Source organism: Lactuca saligna, chromosome 2 (genome assembly GCF_052625555.1).
Source record: "Lactuca saligna cultivar CGN05327 chromosome 2, ASM5262555v1, whole genome shotgun sequence".
In the NCBI taxonomy this organism is placed as follows: domain Eukaryota; kingdom Viridiplantae; phylum Streptophyta; class Magnoliopsida; order Asterales; family Asteraceae; genus Lactuca; species Lactuca saligna.
Window position 1 is genome coordinate 144773512 of NC_136418.1, and position 15831 is coordinate 144789342.

At 31.5% G+C, this 15831-nt stretch overlaps 1 protein-coding gene and 1 pseudogene across 3 annotated transcripts; both read left to right on the plus strand.

The window, feature by feature from the left end:
* The first annotated feature begins 5928 nt into the window (after nucleotides 1-5928).
* Nucleotides 5929-7987, plus strand: LOC145031947 (putative inactive purple acid phosphatase 29 pseudogene; annotated as a pseudogene). Of its 2 annotated transcripts, none has more exons than XR_013677055.1 (2): nucleotides 5929-6110; nucleotides 6406-7987. The product of XR_013677055.1 is annotated as a putative inactive purple acid phosphatase 29 pseudogene, transcript variant X2 (transcript). The 2 variants fall into 2 exon arrangements; XR_013677054.1 differs by having other exon boundaries at nucleotides 5930-6110; nucleotides 6477-7987.
* A 3022-nt stretch (nucleotides 7988-11009) lies between these two features.
* On the plus strand, nucleotides 11010-13158 carry LOC145031948 (endoribonuclease E-like protein). The gene is made up of 6 exons (XM_078980601.1): nucleotides 11010-11246; nucleotides 11554-11831; nucleotides 11896-12061; nucleotides 12146-12390; nucleotides 12463-12650; nucleotides 12738-13158. Exons 1-6 carry the CDS (start codon nucleotides 11051-11053, stop codon nucleotides 12943-12945), a joined length of 1281 nt encoding a protein of 426 aa, XP_078836727.1. The 5' UTR covers nucleotides 11010-11050; the 3' UTR covers nucleotides 12946-13158.
* The last annotated feature ends 2673 nt before the right edge of the window (nucleotides 13159-15831 follow it).

Here is a 15831-nt window from a genome sequence, read left to right on the forward strand (position 1 = left end):
ATGTTAACGTATTAAAATTGAATTTTTTTCACACAAAATATACTAAGTTTTCATTTTTTTCGATTTTGACACTAAGTTTAATTTTTTCTTTCATTTTTGACACTCCATTTTTTTTGTTCCAACTCGATTTTTTTTTTTTTTCAATTTTGTTCAATGTTGATCATTTTCCATTTGAAATCAAACACAAAACTCAAAATCAAATCTGAATTCAAACCTGAAACTGAAATCAAACATAAAATCAAATTGAAAATTGAATGTGGAATTAATTCAAACCTAGAACTCAATCAAACATTAAAATGAAAATTAAACCAGAAATCAAACCTAACCAGTGTTTTAGAGTCGATTTAGGCACCGAAACTGATATCAAACATGAAATCTATTGTATTTATCACTTCTGGTTCGGTAACATGCTTTCCAGTCCGAGGCAAAGAAAGAGGCCAATGCTCAAGTTTGTATTGTCTCGTCGGATTCGAGTGCCCGCACCACCTTCGCCTTTTCTGGTGGTGCTGGAAATAGATGTTAGTGGAGGAAGACATGAGTGAGGCAATTGGATTTTTAGGTGTCGTCTGCTTTTAAATGAAATAAAGAGTGGCAGAGTAGAGAGACGGGTTAATCCCATGAGTGAAGAAGGGAAGGAGATAAAGGATTTTCTCACTAGCCATGTGTGATGTTGTTGGAGTTGTCGGAGATGCAATTGATCGGTGATGCAACTGGTGAATGGTGATGATGGAAGACAAGGGGTGAAGAGGCAGCCAATGAGGGATTGGAGATACTGCTTAGCGTTTTAGGGATTTTTTTTATTTTTTTAAATATATTATTAATATAAAAAGGTAAAATAATAAATAATAAATTATTAAAGATAAAATAGTCTTTTTATAACGGACAAGGATCAAGCGTGTAACGAAAATATAAATTAGGAATGGTCTGAGTTAAAAAAAAGTTGCTAAGGACCAATCTAGCAGATTACCCTAAACCACAGGGACCATCCGTGTCAGAATTGAAAAAAAAGAGTGTCAAAATTGAAAGAATAAATTAAACTTAGTGTCAAAATTGAAAAAAAAAAGAAGTGAAAACTTAGTTTATTTTGCGAAAAAAAAATCAATTTGGACATGTCATGATGCCACGTCATCAAAACTGACATGTCATCATGCCACATCAGCAGGTAATCGGGTTGAGCGATCAAGTTGTCAGAATTGTAAAAAAAATTGAAAACACCGTGTCAAATTTGAGACAAAAAAAACATAGTGTCAAATTAGAATTTGGTGTAAACTTAGTGTCTTTTGTGCTATTTACCATTTTTATAACCTTTGTTTACATATTCTCTTAAATAGGAGCATATGGAAAATCTATTGAACAATGAAGACCAAAATGAGTTCAAATGATTCTTAAATACATCGAGGATGGAGATCAGTGTTGTAAAACTCGCCGAGTTAGCCTATTACTCCTCCGAGTACTCATTACTCGGCCCCTTATCGATGCGAGTTACAGAATCCCGAGTACTCCTTAATCGGCCCCTTACTGAACGGAGCAGTATTGTAAAAATCGGCCAACTCGGTGATTAATATGTATAATATACTTAATGATTTGTTATTTAACACACATACATGTGATTGTTATTACATATATATCTTAAATTTTTAGTAATTATTCACGAAGTGAGATTATGTGTTTCTTTAGATTTTATGTATTCGCATGTATCTAATTTTGTTATATATTTCAATCAATTTATGATTTTAACATATATAATTTTCCTAACAATATTTCTACACGATTTACTAAATCTTGAGTACTCCTGAGTACTCCCGAGTACTCACTACTTGGTAGTCGGCCGAACAAGTACCGAGTAACGATATCTACAACCTTAATGGAGACCTTTGAAGCTGGACCTTGCCAGATACAAATCCACATATGTTTAAACAAGTTTGATGTTTTTCTTAAATTTATGCCCTTAACAAATGTTTTTGTTGCCCTCTGTTTTGTTTTCAGTTTTGCTAATGCATAATCGAGTAGTACAACCCTTCTATATAGAAGGATAAAATGGTCGTTTACTTTAATTGTGATCTTGACCCATTTTAGTTATTTTGAATGTAAAAAAAGACGTTCATATTTTATATATTTTGTTCTAATTTATAGTTTGGTTGATTCAATGTCTACTTATTGGATTCTTTTAATTAAGCATGCCTAAATTATTGTGTTTTCATTTCAAGATGGTTCTAAATTCGAATTAACTTCATACATATAAATTAAATAAATTAAATTGTTTGATGAATTAGCAATACTACATCAACATGGGGTATAAAATTGATGTTTTAATATACAATATAGCACCATTTACGAGCATATGAAAGTCATGTATTAATCTACATCTACACATGCTAAGTTCATGGAACACAAAGGCTGAGTAAAAGCCATTATGGTAAATATTAATAGAATTTTGGAATCAATTGGTAAACTTCTCATTACAATTAGACTTATTTATATGTGTTCGAGTCCTATGAAAAATCCAATACATTACAGGACTGGTCTTTGGGCAAGAATGGACATTTGAACATTGTTCTCTCATTGAGTTTGGACAAAGACCAAAATCAAAGTGAGGTTAGATTGAACTCTGAAAATATGCATTACAATGTTTACCGAAGTCGGTTTTTTGCCTGTTTCTGTGCATCATGGTTGCTTTGTTGAGCTCCAGATCAACAATTTCATCTGTCCAATGTCATACATGAGCTAAAAATGGTCAACGACAGGAGGACATGCTTCTGTTTCATGGTTTATTTGATTAGTTTAACATTTGTTTAACAAATAATCATTATCAGTTGCTTTGTTGACTAATATATGAATATGAAATTGAAAAATGTTTAATTCTGTTAAAAGTTGTTGGTAACAACATTTGGGGAAGTTTAAGTTTGACCCGAAGAAAATAATACATCGTTATTTCATGTTATTGTTTTTGTTGATCTTTTAGTCCTACTTTTATAGCAAAAAAAATTTCAACGAAGCCCCAACTTGTCCTAGTTTTGACTAAACTGCATAAATGGTCCTTGTGGTTTGCCGAAAATTACCACTTTGGTTCAAAAATGTTTGGACTAGCACCACAGGTCTAAAGTTTTTAATTTTGTTACAAGTTTAGTCTAATTTTACTTTGAACTTTTTTATAATGATGATTTTACCCTTTCTTTTTTTTGCTTTTCTAGTTTTTTTTTATTTATTTAAACATTTTTATGATTAAAAGAAAAATAAAAAAAATACTTCTCTCTCTCTCTCTCTCTCTCTCTCTCCCTCTCTCTCTCTCTCCCTCCCTCCCCTACATAGTTCATATCTTCCACCTGGTTTTCACATGCAGAAAAATACGACCACCACGATCATCAGCCGGAGACATGAACAACACTAACACTATTGATTGGTAACACCAATCCTTTACAATGAGATTGTTCTTTGATATCATAATAGCTTCCTTCTCATCAGGATTGCAAATTTCGGAAATATCCCTTTTAAATTCGAGCATAGCCGCGTAAAGGTACCATATTTCACATTAGAAAAGTCCATTAGCTTAATAATGTTACGAGAAGGGTCAGGAAGCTCATCCATAATAACATCAACAACAAAAGGGACATAAGTCGACGAACTAGAACCAGATTTATCAAAGTTGCACTACCCTTCAAACTCGAAAATCGGTTTTCTAGGAGTTTCTCTTTTATATCAATCTTTTTGACAAGTAATGAAACCGATTTAGGTTGCAAATGGTCAAAATAATGGTTAGAGGCGTCAACAGGAACCAATTTTGAGTCAACAGTCGATTTTGCACTTATTTCCCCTTTCAATGTAAAAACATTGAGATTCAGATATGGAGGATACCCTCCATGAAAATGAACAACAACTAAATCCAAGGAAAGAGGAGAAAAAGGCGGTCAAGAAGGAAAGACGGAGGAACCAAAACACCTACCTGAAAGTCAACTACAACCCACCTTAAATTTTCACTGTCGGATTCTCCTTTTTGTTTTTCGAGCATCTCAGAACACAAATTGATTTTGATTTCGATCTGAGAACACAAATTGATTTTGATTTTTGTTTTGAGGTATGAGAATAGTGGGTAACAAAAGGGAAGGGGCTGCCTTTTTTTCCAGAGAATGTGTGTGTATGTTTGTGTGTCTTCGGAAAGATGATAGGGGTGGTGGTGATATTTAGAGAGAGATATAGAGAGATGTATTTTTTTATTTTTCTTTTAATCATAAAAATATTTAAATAAAAAAATTGAAAAAGCAAAAAAAAAAAAAAAAAAAAAAAAAACCAAGATAAAATCGTTATTACAAAAATTTTAAAATAAATGGAGAACAATTATTGCCCAAAGAGCACTCCAATTTGTCCCTTGCGAAAGAAACATCGATTCATTAAAAGTCATGTATTAAAGCTTAAATTTGAAAATGGTAATTATTTTATTAAGAATCAGTGAGATAGAGCTAAGAATCAATGAGATAGAGCTACAATGAGCAGACAGATTGGGTTTATCAAACCAGGCGCTAAAGGGGGAGACGGCTACCTGGAGAGTATAACCTGATGAACGTATTGAACCCTAAGGAAATGCAAATCTATTGTGAAATCCCTTTATGATTTGAATGAACCTTCGATTTAGCGCATAAGAAAGTTATAGAAAAGGTCACCTGTTTGGAGTCGCCGAGGGAAACAGAATAACGTCGGTGATGCGTCGGAAAGAGAATAAGACTGATAGATCTATCATTCTCCTGATAGATCTGTCATCCACCGATACATCATCTGTAATTGCTTTCATCTTTATATTAAAGAAACAAATAGAAGAGAGAGAAAGAAGCGTATGAATTCGGATAGACAAATCCGGTTTCAAATTTCCAGAAATGGAGAAATTCAGTGACGATGATCCATCGAAAGTGAGTTAAGGAGATGGAAATCAAACCTTGAATCGAGAGTTTAAAAGAAGAAGGTTTGTATTTGTTGCTTTCTGTCTGCCTCCATCGTTGTCTCTATTTCGTGCTTTGAAGTCCGGTCAATCTTCTCCACACAGAAATCAGACCCTCATCTCCGATTACGGTGGCGTCTGCATTCGTCAGAGGCTGGAGATGGAAAGCATTTTGAGAGAATGAAACCAACCACCATGTAAATGCGTACATTTTATCTACTGTTGATAAAGCCAGAAATCGAAGCTTGATTAGTCGATGAAACGGTGAGGCCACATGTACACCAACAACCTACAAAACGGTGAGGCCACCTGTACACCAACAGCCTACAAAATGACATAATGAAAGAAAAAAGCACTAAAGACAAATACACAAAATAGATGGACCATAAGATAAAAGAAATGAGAAGTATAAATAAAAAGGTTGAAACTGACAAAACAGTTGGTACTTTACTGTAGCTAAGGATAAATTTTTTGATATATATATATATATATATATATATATATATATATATATATATATATATATATATATATATAAATAAACCAAACTTACAACAAAATAAAAAAATAAAAGTTTAGAAACAATTTAGACCCTAGTTTTAAATTCGTACCTAACAAAGAGATTGCTCATTGTCTATTGAATTTAATTCCCACCCTATCTTGAGCTTTGAGTTTTCATACTCACTCATTGCCCACATGCCCCACACTTCTATTTGTCTCTCGATAATGTCTGATGCCGTTTCCAAAACAAGAAACCTTTGAGCAAGTCAACCGTAAATTCAACGGTTGTAATTTAATTGGCGGGCCCAATATCCAGATTAGTTGTTGTAAACTTATAATCCTCATAAATATTACTCCATGACTTTTATCTTGAATACTTTATTTCTTACAATATACTAAACGTTAATATATTTTGATTTCATTTTTATTTAAGGTTAATTCCTTTTTTTTTTTTATAACTAATTTTGTTCCAAAAAATATTTATTGTAACGTCAAAATAAACCGAGAAGCCCATATCCAAACACCGCCATCATTGTCTTTCTCTCTTTCGTAGCTGTTTCTCTTTCAAATTTTACTCCTACTTTTACCAGACTATTGGCCGTAGACTAGACTCTAGAGTGTCTCCTCCACTCGTTTGAGCTCCGGCGTATTTCATCACCACCGATGCCTCCGCTTCCTTAAGGTATGATTCTTCTTATTCTCGTCGTCCTCTTCTTATCTCGCTTCTCTTTTAGGATCTGAAACCCTAGAGTAAAGGAAAGCTGACTCTGCAGTTTTCATACTTGGATGTGATCTTCAAAGTCGCTCAATTTTTATTGTCAAAATACACAACATTTAGAGAATTGCCTGTTTGATTGTGATTTGTTTTTTTTTTAATATGAGTCAGGAGATACTCGTCTCATTTTTCACAAACGTGTTCGTTTTTTTCTAGTTAAAGGAAATCCTTAATCCTACAACTATTTATCATCGTTTTGTAGTAAATTTAAAGCATCTTTGAATCAAAACAGAAGATCTGGCTTCATGTTAAACATTTCAACGTGAATTTTAGGAATACTGCGATATTCTCAACATATTCGCTTTGAAGAACCATTCATCCACCTTCTAGATAACCGAAACTTCATTCGTTCCCTTCAAGATGGCGAGATTTCTGTTGATTGTATTCATTGTCCTCTGCTTCCTTTCAAGTTTTATCACAGTCAACACTCAGAGAACTCGAAGGTCCTCTAATGGTAGCGCTACAAAACAGCTAAGATTCGATAAAAAGAAGGGCGAGTTTAAGATTCTACAGGTGGCTGACATGCACTATGCCGATGGCAGAAAGACTCCATGTGAAGATGTCTTGCCCAACCAGCTTTTCCATTGCTCTGATCTCAACACCAGTGTCTTCATCAACCGAATGATCAAAGCTGAAAAACCCGACCTCATTGTTTTCACAGGGGACAACATCTACGGATTTGATGCAACAGATGCAGCATCCTCCATGAACGCAGCTTTTGCCCCTGCAATCTCATCAAACATCCCATGGGCTGCAGTTTTAGGCAACCACGATCAAGAATCAACCTTATCAAGAGCAGGTGTCATGAAACATATTGTTACAATGAAGAACACATTATCTCAACTCAATCCTGAAGGTATTGAAATCATAGATGGTTTTGGGAATTACAATCTTGAAGTCCATGGAGCTGAAGGAACAAGCTCAATGAACAAATCGATTCTCAACTTATACTTTCTTGATAGTGGCGATTACTCCACAGTATCTTCAATCCCTGGATACGGATGGATCAAACCATCTCAACAGTTTTGGTTTCAAGAAACGTCTAGAAAGCTTCAAAAGACATCAAAAGCACCTGGACTTGCGTATTTTCACATCCCATTACCTGAGTATGCAAGGTTTGACAAGTCAAACTTTACGGGTGTGAGACAAGAAGGGATAAGTTCTGCTTCTGTGAACTCAGGGTTCTTTACAACTTTAGTTGAGACAGGTGATGTGAAGGGTGTTTTCACTGGACATGATCATTTGAATGATTTTTGTGGGAAGTTGAGTGGGATTCATCTTTGTTATGGTGGAGGGTTTGGGTACCATGCGTATGGGAAGGCAGGGTGGTCAAGAAGGGCGAGGGTGGTGGTGGTTTCTTTAGGGAAGGATGAAAATGTGAAGAGTATTAGAACATGGAAGAGGCTTGATGATCAAAAGTTGACTACCATTGATGAACAGGTTCTTTGGAGGCGGAGTTCATCTGGGAGTCGTAGGAAGAAGCCACCTGTTGTTAACCCTTGAAATTTTAGACAAGATCTTGGATCTTGTTGTAATTTACACGATTATAAGGGTATAAGGTTAGGTTGGTCAATAAGAGGTATGTTTATTATGTTGGTCACAATTTGATCTTTTTTGTTAGCAATTGAGAAGTGAAAGAGGTAAGTGGTTTGTACTTTGTAGTAGGCTCTTATATATATATATATATATATATATATATATATATTTTTTTTTTTGAAAGAGCAGTAATGCTATTTCTTTGTGGCTAGAAATGAAGAAGTCAACTTATTGTTATTTTTTATGCATTTTGTTGTGTTCCATTCCAAGTTCCAACTATGTTTTATATTGGGCAAGACATAATATGACAAGAACGAGAAGTACTCAACCACAATGGAGAGAAAATAAAGAGTTGTATGATAAAAGAAAAAAATACTACAACCAAGAAAGTTGCAAGGAAAGTGGACCAATGGTAAGGTGTGATGGAGGGAATCATGGTAATATGGTAAAAACTATGTGGAAAAGCACAACCTTCAAGTTCCACAACTATCTTCATTTCCTACCATTCTAATCTTATTTCATTCGAATCTTCAACACTCATCGTACCCAATTTTATCTTTGCAAAATGTCTTCTTCAAATGATCAACCCAATTCCACTAATAAAGGGAAGACCTTGAATTGAACCTTGGAACCCCATAAAAGAGGGGGCTTTGCTCGTGCATGGGTCAATGTATCAGAGGTCCCGAGGGTCGACATCAACCAAAATGTTTCATCTTTTTGGACAAAAGTCATCGAACGTTTCCTCAACGGAATGAACCGTGGTCACTACATAAAGAAATATCAAATCTACATAAATTGAAGGTACAATAAAAAAAAAAGGGTAATGGAGTTTGACACTCTATTTAATAAAGTGAAATGTGATTGGTAAAAGGTAAAAAAAAAAAAAAAAAAAAATGATGCAATGATTTTAAGCATTGTTCTTGAAATTTTCGGCCAAGAAAACTGAAATACTTTATGCTATAGTGAGAGTTGGGGTATTGTCAAGGAGTGTACAAAATGACATCAAATGTAATACTAATTTTTATGTTTATTATTATTGTTCTTAGATTTTAACCGAATGTTATGTATTTTTATTTTAATGTAATGAAGTTTCTAGTTTTAATTTCATATTACATAATTTCCTTTTTAATTAATGAAATATCTAGTTTTATATAAATTAAGTAGTTTCAATATTATAAAAAACCTTGGCATGGCAAACATTGCAATGGAAGAAATTTAGATTGAATATAATCATATATAGCAAATATTTATATTTTATATTTGGAGATACAAAAAAAATTAGTGAAACTTGTAAGGTTCTTTAGTTAATATTATAAAAGACATTATATTTTTCATTTCTATTTAAAATTGATTTTTTATTTTTTAAATATACAATCATATTTTTCAATTTTCCGTTTTGTCTCCATTAAGGTGCTGTTTGTTTTTCTATAAAAACCTCTTCAAACCACTTATTGCTGTTCGGCACAGCACACGCGCAACACATTCCCTCTTGCAGCAGTTTGTTTTTTGGAAGACTTCAGACTACAAAACCTCTGCGCGTGTGCTGTGTGGCGCAACACTTGACTTGCCTCTTCTAACCTCTTCACTTTTCATTTTTTCTAAGTGTTTCTTTAAGAATTTTTGTATAACCCTTTTTATTTTTTTTTTTAAACTTTGATTTTCTTAAATTTTTTATTTACGGATGTGATACAATTTATTTTTATAATTTCCTCGATTTTTTTAATTTTTTTTTACAGTTTTATTAATAATATTTTCAATTTCAGTTGCATGTTTTTTAACGTGTGTAATTTTTTACGAACTTTGTAGACAACGTTTGCAATACTTTCTTAATTTTTTTATTATTTTCTTTTTTAATGTTTTTTAAAATTAGTTTTTTTTTTCTAGAATAAAACTATTAGCTTTTTTTACATTTTTTTAAGTTTTTTTTTTTTTTTTTTTTTTTTTTTTTTTTTTTTAAGTTTTATATTTTTTTTTTACATGTTCTTGTTATTATTATTTCAATGTTTAAGACTAAAATTATTAAGTTTCAGTGAAATTAGTTTATTTAAATTTTAGTTTACTGCAGCAGTCTGCAGATGTTAAAAAACAAACATGCTTCTTATTATAAGCTGCAACCATTTGTTCCACCTCTTCTGCTACAGAGGATTGCAGAGGTAGTCTGCAGACTTCATGAATTTTCGCTTCGAAAAAACAAACAACACGTTAGAGGTTTACCGTTAATTGAGAAGTTTTTTTTTATTTGAAAAAACCCTAAAAAACTATGAAAAACCCTCATGCTTGGCAAACGTTTTTTTCATTTTGACCCATAATTCTTTTGTTCTTGTTGTTAATGTTGTTTATTGTGTTATTGATGGAGGAATATAGAGGTTTGATTGTGTCCGTGTTTGCTAATTTAAACAGTAAAGGTTCCACATATGCTAACTTAATGTGAATTGTATCACAAATGGTTTTTGTGTCTTCTAATTTAGATACACAAAGTTATACATCTGTTAACTTGTACACAAAGGTATCACAAATGGTTATGTAACCATTAATTTGGAGACTATAGGTTTTATTTTTGTTAATTTGAAAATGAATAATAATCAATGCATAAGAACTTGGTTGGCTATGTTATTATCGTCTTATTTGTACGAGTTTTCGATATGAAAAAAATTAGTGAAAGCTGAAATTAGGTTTTCAAATATAGATTAGAGTTCGAAAGAAACATGTTATGTCAATTATAATTTCCGAATGTCTTACAAATAAATTTCGATATGTATTTTTTGTCGGTAAAATAGGATACAACCACTTTTTTTTTTTTTTTTTTTTTTTTTTGAAAACAATCTTATGTTTTCTTTGACATTGAAAAATCTAAAGGATTTTATTAAAAATTATACTTCTTCCGTCCCAAAATTATAGTTTACAGACAAAAAACATACAGATTAAAAAAATATTAATTATCATTAACTTTATAAAATAAAAATACAGTTTTGTTTTTACTTTGTATTTAATATTCCATTAAATGCTTAGTTAGTTAAATAATAATGAGATATTTTTTGTAAAAATATTATTTATTTTTATAATTAAACTATTGTTTTGGCAAAAAAAAAAAAAAAAAATTGACTATAATTTTAAGATGGAGGGAAGAACTATATAAATTTAAAGAGAAAAATATAAAAATATAAAGTGTTATAATAATAACCTTTTAAACATAAATCTTACGAGGGCAAAATGGGAAATGAAAAACAAACGTTGGGTTTTAAAGAGGTTTTACGAATGTTTTCAATTATCCAGATATTTCTCGCACTCAGGAGCTACAAAACTGAAAGAACATGAGCAACTTGACGGGATTCGAAGCTCCGATCTCCACCATCGCCGGTGCCACAAAGCCTTTTGCCTTCAACTCCCCAGTCCTTCCGTTCAGTAGCGAATTCCTCTTCGCTACCCCTAAATCCTTCCCAATTCTCATCTTATCCTTCAAATCCCATAAACCCCCAACTACCAAATTCAACAAATTTCAAACATCCAGTAAGTTTTCGCGTTTTCTCAACTTACTCCGCTTCATTTCGAACTTTGATATGGATTTGTTATGCTGGTCTTTGTATCTGATATTTGTATGGAACCTCGAAAACTTAAGGGATCCTTATTGAGTTCTTCGAAGAATTGGTGTTATCTGTGAAATAGATATTCAAAGGAATTACACGGTTTTCCCCTTGGATATTGGAGGAATTCGATTAAAAACTTGAAAATTATCGCTTATTTTCCTTTTCTTCTCTTGATTAGAGCGAGTATTAGAGATTGATTTTGTTTGCTTTTTTTTTTTCTTTCTATTTAGAGACTTCATGTAGCAATTCGAGTACTGCACAACTTGAGGAGGACCAAGAAGTTGAAATCGCTGAAGGATATACAATGACTAAATTTGTTGATAAGATCATTGATCTGTTCTTGAATGAGAAACCCAAGCCCAAAGACTGGATGAGGTACTTGATTTTCAGAGAAGATTGGAATAAATACAGAGACAACTTCTACAATCGGTGTAAATCACGTGCAGATACAGAAAACGATTTCACATTAAAGCAAAGTTTGATCACATTGGCAACAGAAGTCAAAAAGGTAAAATTTCTACACCATCACTTAAATTTCATTTTCTCGACTGATTCCTGAAAAAAATTTGCAGGTTGATGAAGAAATGGAAAAACATTCAGAACTTCTTAAGCAGATAGAAGACAGCCCAATGGACATAAACGCCATAGTTACAAAGCGTCGCAAGGATTTCACAGGAGAATTCTTTCGTTACTTAACAGTAGTTCAAGAAACACATGATAACTTAGAAGATCGTGATGGTGATGATATCTTAAAACATCACATTCAATTTTCTAAACTTTTTCATATGCATTTCTGATTTCATCTCACTTCTTTTTAAGCAGCCATTGCAAGGCTCGGAGCTCGATGCTTATCTGCAGTGAGTGCATACGACAACACATTGGAAACAATGGAGTCATTTGACGATGCTCAGGCCAAATTTGATAATATTTTAAACTCACCTTCCATTGAAGCAGCATGTGCTAAAATCAAAAGCCTTGCAAAAGCAAAAGAACTTGATTCCTCTTTAATTTTGTTGATTAATAGCGCTTGGGCTTCTGCAAAAGACTCCCCCACCATGAAAAATGAGGTAAAAATCATAACTTTTTATATTCAAACAGCTTTATTTAACATGAACTTGAAAGATTTTTTACTTTTGAAGGTGAAATCGATAATGTATGAGTTATATAAAGCAACAAAGAGTAGTTTAAAAAGCATAGCACCAAAAGAAATAAAGCTACTGAAGTATCTGCTTAATTTCACGGATCCAGAAGAACGATTTTCAGCTTTAGCAACTGCATTTTCTCCTGGTAAAGATGATGAGGCCAAGGATCCCAATGCAATATACACGTAAATTGACTCTGATTTTAATTTATTTATTTAACTGTGAAATTGAATTTTCAAGATCATGTATGAGGATGTTGTATTTTATTACAGAACTCCAAAGGAGCTTCACAAGTGGATTACTATAATGCTGGATGCATATCAGCTTCATAAAGAGGAAACAGGGATTATGGAAGCTAAGGAGATGAATTTACCAATGGTTATTCAGAGACTTTCTATTCTTAAGGAAACAGTTGAAGAAGAATACTTGGAAAAGGATACACCTGAAGGGAAAAAAGAGACCAATGCAGAAGAATTTTGAGGTACTATTGTTTTTTTTTTTTTTTTTTTTTTTTTTAATGATTTTTGGTTTGTAGTTGCTATTATGGTTAGTATGGCTGTATGGGGTACAAATTTTGTAAGCAAATAGTTGAAATGTCAATTAGGATAGTTAGGTCAAAAACCAGTTAGACCTTTAAGTTGTTCTTTCAAAATTTTATATTATTATTATAGTATAATATAGGTTTTTTCTTAATTATGTTTAGTATGTTAATTATATGTAAAAAAAAATGTTCCTGAAATGTTCTTAAATCAACCAGGCCTTCTTGGTTTATTTTATATCTAATGATTTGTTTGTTGATGTTAAGAACTAAAGTTTGTACAACTTCACGATGCTGCTGCGAAAAAATTGGATATATACATTATACAATAAGAAATATATAATTTACAATATGACAATATGAAAAGGAATTTTTATGTGTTTTTGCAATCTTACATGCATAAAAACTTGTAAAAACTTATTTTTAATTTTTTTTATAAAAAACGAAGTTGTAAAAAACGATGTAAAAGAAGTTGTACAAATATAACTTTGTAAAAGAAAAACTATATTTTACAAAACATATAATAACAAATTTGTAAAAAAATGTTTGAAGAAATTTGGAAGAAAAAAAAAAACGGACCAAATTCTTAATAATACCTGAAAGTTGCACCAAAGCTGTAAAAAGTAGCATGGTGGGACCAAGTTCACAATAAAATATAAATATTGGGTCAAAACCGGAGAAAAAAGAAAGTTAGATGGTGGGACTTGGACCAGAGTTGGACCAAGGTAATGATATATTCGACCCGTAAATAAACAAAGATGGAAGGGAGGGGTGTCAAACTCCTACTCCATCCGAAGTAAATCAATCGCCAACTTTATGTTTCATACTTGTCTCTGGCTTTCTAAATTTCTAGTTAATTCTACGTCTCTTTTAACTATGATGATATTTGTTTATGAAGTTTAAAAGATCCTACCCTAAATGAAGATAAAACAAACATGACAACTAATGGTACATCTCTGGTTTTTCGAAAAAGCTTAATCTTACTTAGGGATGTCAATAGGACTGATGTTGGTGATATTAGTCTCATATCCGATTATAATACCATATTTTAAGCTCGGTCCCATCTTGTCAGTTACCCAATTAGTAAATACTTATTAGATTTCAGATATCAAGTTCTCATCGAAAGCTGATCATAAGACCAACCGGTATGCTCACAACGAAGGCTTTTGTGGCTGATATGGCAACGACCGCTAACCACGATGACCATCCCGATGCTTAGTGGTTGGTAGTGGTCGTGGTGGATTGTTGTCCACACCACGAAAGAGCACACCCGATACAATTCTTTTTCTTTCTATCTCTCTAACTCTCTTAATCTCTCTCTACAATAATATATATATATATATATATATATATATATATATATATATATATATTATAATAATAATAATAATAATAATAATAATAATAATAATAATAATAATAAGAGGGATATGGTGGTGGGGAATCAAGATCAAATAAGAAATAAAATTTTGGTAGCAATGTAACAAAAATTTTCATATACATTTTTTTAGCAAATAAACGAAATGAATCATTAGATGATTCAAATTAAGATGATTCACAATAAAAAATTCCGAAAAAAAATATCTTTATGATTCATTTTTAAGTAAATCAAGAAAAAATTCACTTTTATGATAATTTTAGTAAATATAAACAAAGTTATCGTAAAAATGAATCATCGAAATGTTTTTTCGGGAATTTTTTTTGGTGAATCATGTTATTATTGACTCATTTAGTGATTCAATTGTTTTGTTTGCCAAAAAAATAAGCCGAAAAAAAAAATCTTACATTTCTACCAAAAAAATTTCTTATTGGATCTATATTGTAGTAATGGATATCTCATAGGTTTAGAGGTTGAATATGGTGATAAGCTGGCACCCGATGTGTATAACATATGGCCTAATTTTATTCAAAAAATGACTTCCAATGTTTACTAATTTTACTTTCTAATCACATCAACAAGTTTAATATCTTAATAACTTTTACATAAATATAATTATCACTATACAAAATTTATATTATTCAAATTTCATGATAAACTAATTATATTTAATAACATAAATATTAAAAGAATATCTACGAATTTTCATTAGTAAAAATTTGAAATCATATATATTACTAAAAAAAGTATAAGTGTATAACTTTTTATTTCTATTTTTCGAAATCAATTCTTAGAAATTTAAATTTTATACGTTATCTTTTTGTTTTATATTAAAACACAATAATAAATAATATATAAAATAAAGTTCACATCAAGAAGCACCAAATTTTCAGCCGCCTGCCAATTAGCATGGTAAAGACTGATTGGGGTTGTTGCATTTTAATCAGGATTAAGTTTTGGTTACGATTAGAATTCAATGTAAAGACATTGTTAGAAGAGAAATACCAAAAACAATTAATCATAAAAAAAGACGAAAGAACAATAATAGAGAAATAAAAATAGGAGTAGACAATGTTTACCATTAAAAACCAAAAACAATTATATAAAACTAAATCATTCGTTTTATAAATAGTAATCAACTCCGTCTACAAATTATTTTAACTTAAAGGTGTTGTTTCAACTTTATCATTTGCATAAATTATTAATTCTAGTTTTAATAAGTTTTGTGTCACAATCAATAATATATTTCAAAATGTTCCGAAATGTTAATGTCTTTTTCCATCTTATTATCTTTTACTATACAAATCCAATAACTAATACCAGTTGAATTAATTAAAATTTAATAACTAATAATAATTATAATGATATCATCATAAGAAATAGAAATACAATCTCTCTTCTTGTACTTGTTGTCTTGTTAGACTGTTAGTACATAATAGGAAACGTACAA

Excerpts from the sequence above, each read along its gene's own strand:
- LOC145031948 (XM_078980601.1), top strand. The coding sequence starts at position 11,051 with ATGAGCAACTTGACGGGATTCGAAGCTCCGATCTCCACCATCGCCGGT. Across the intron at positions 11,832-11,895 it reads TGGCAACAGAAGTCAAAAAG|GTTGATGAAGAAATGGAAAA; the intron begins GTAAAATTTCTA and ends AAAAATTTGCAG. Across the intron at positions 12,651-12,737 it reads GATCCCAATGCAATATACAC|AACTCCAAAGGAGCTTCACA; the intron begins GTAAATTGACTC and ends ATTTTATTACAG.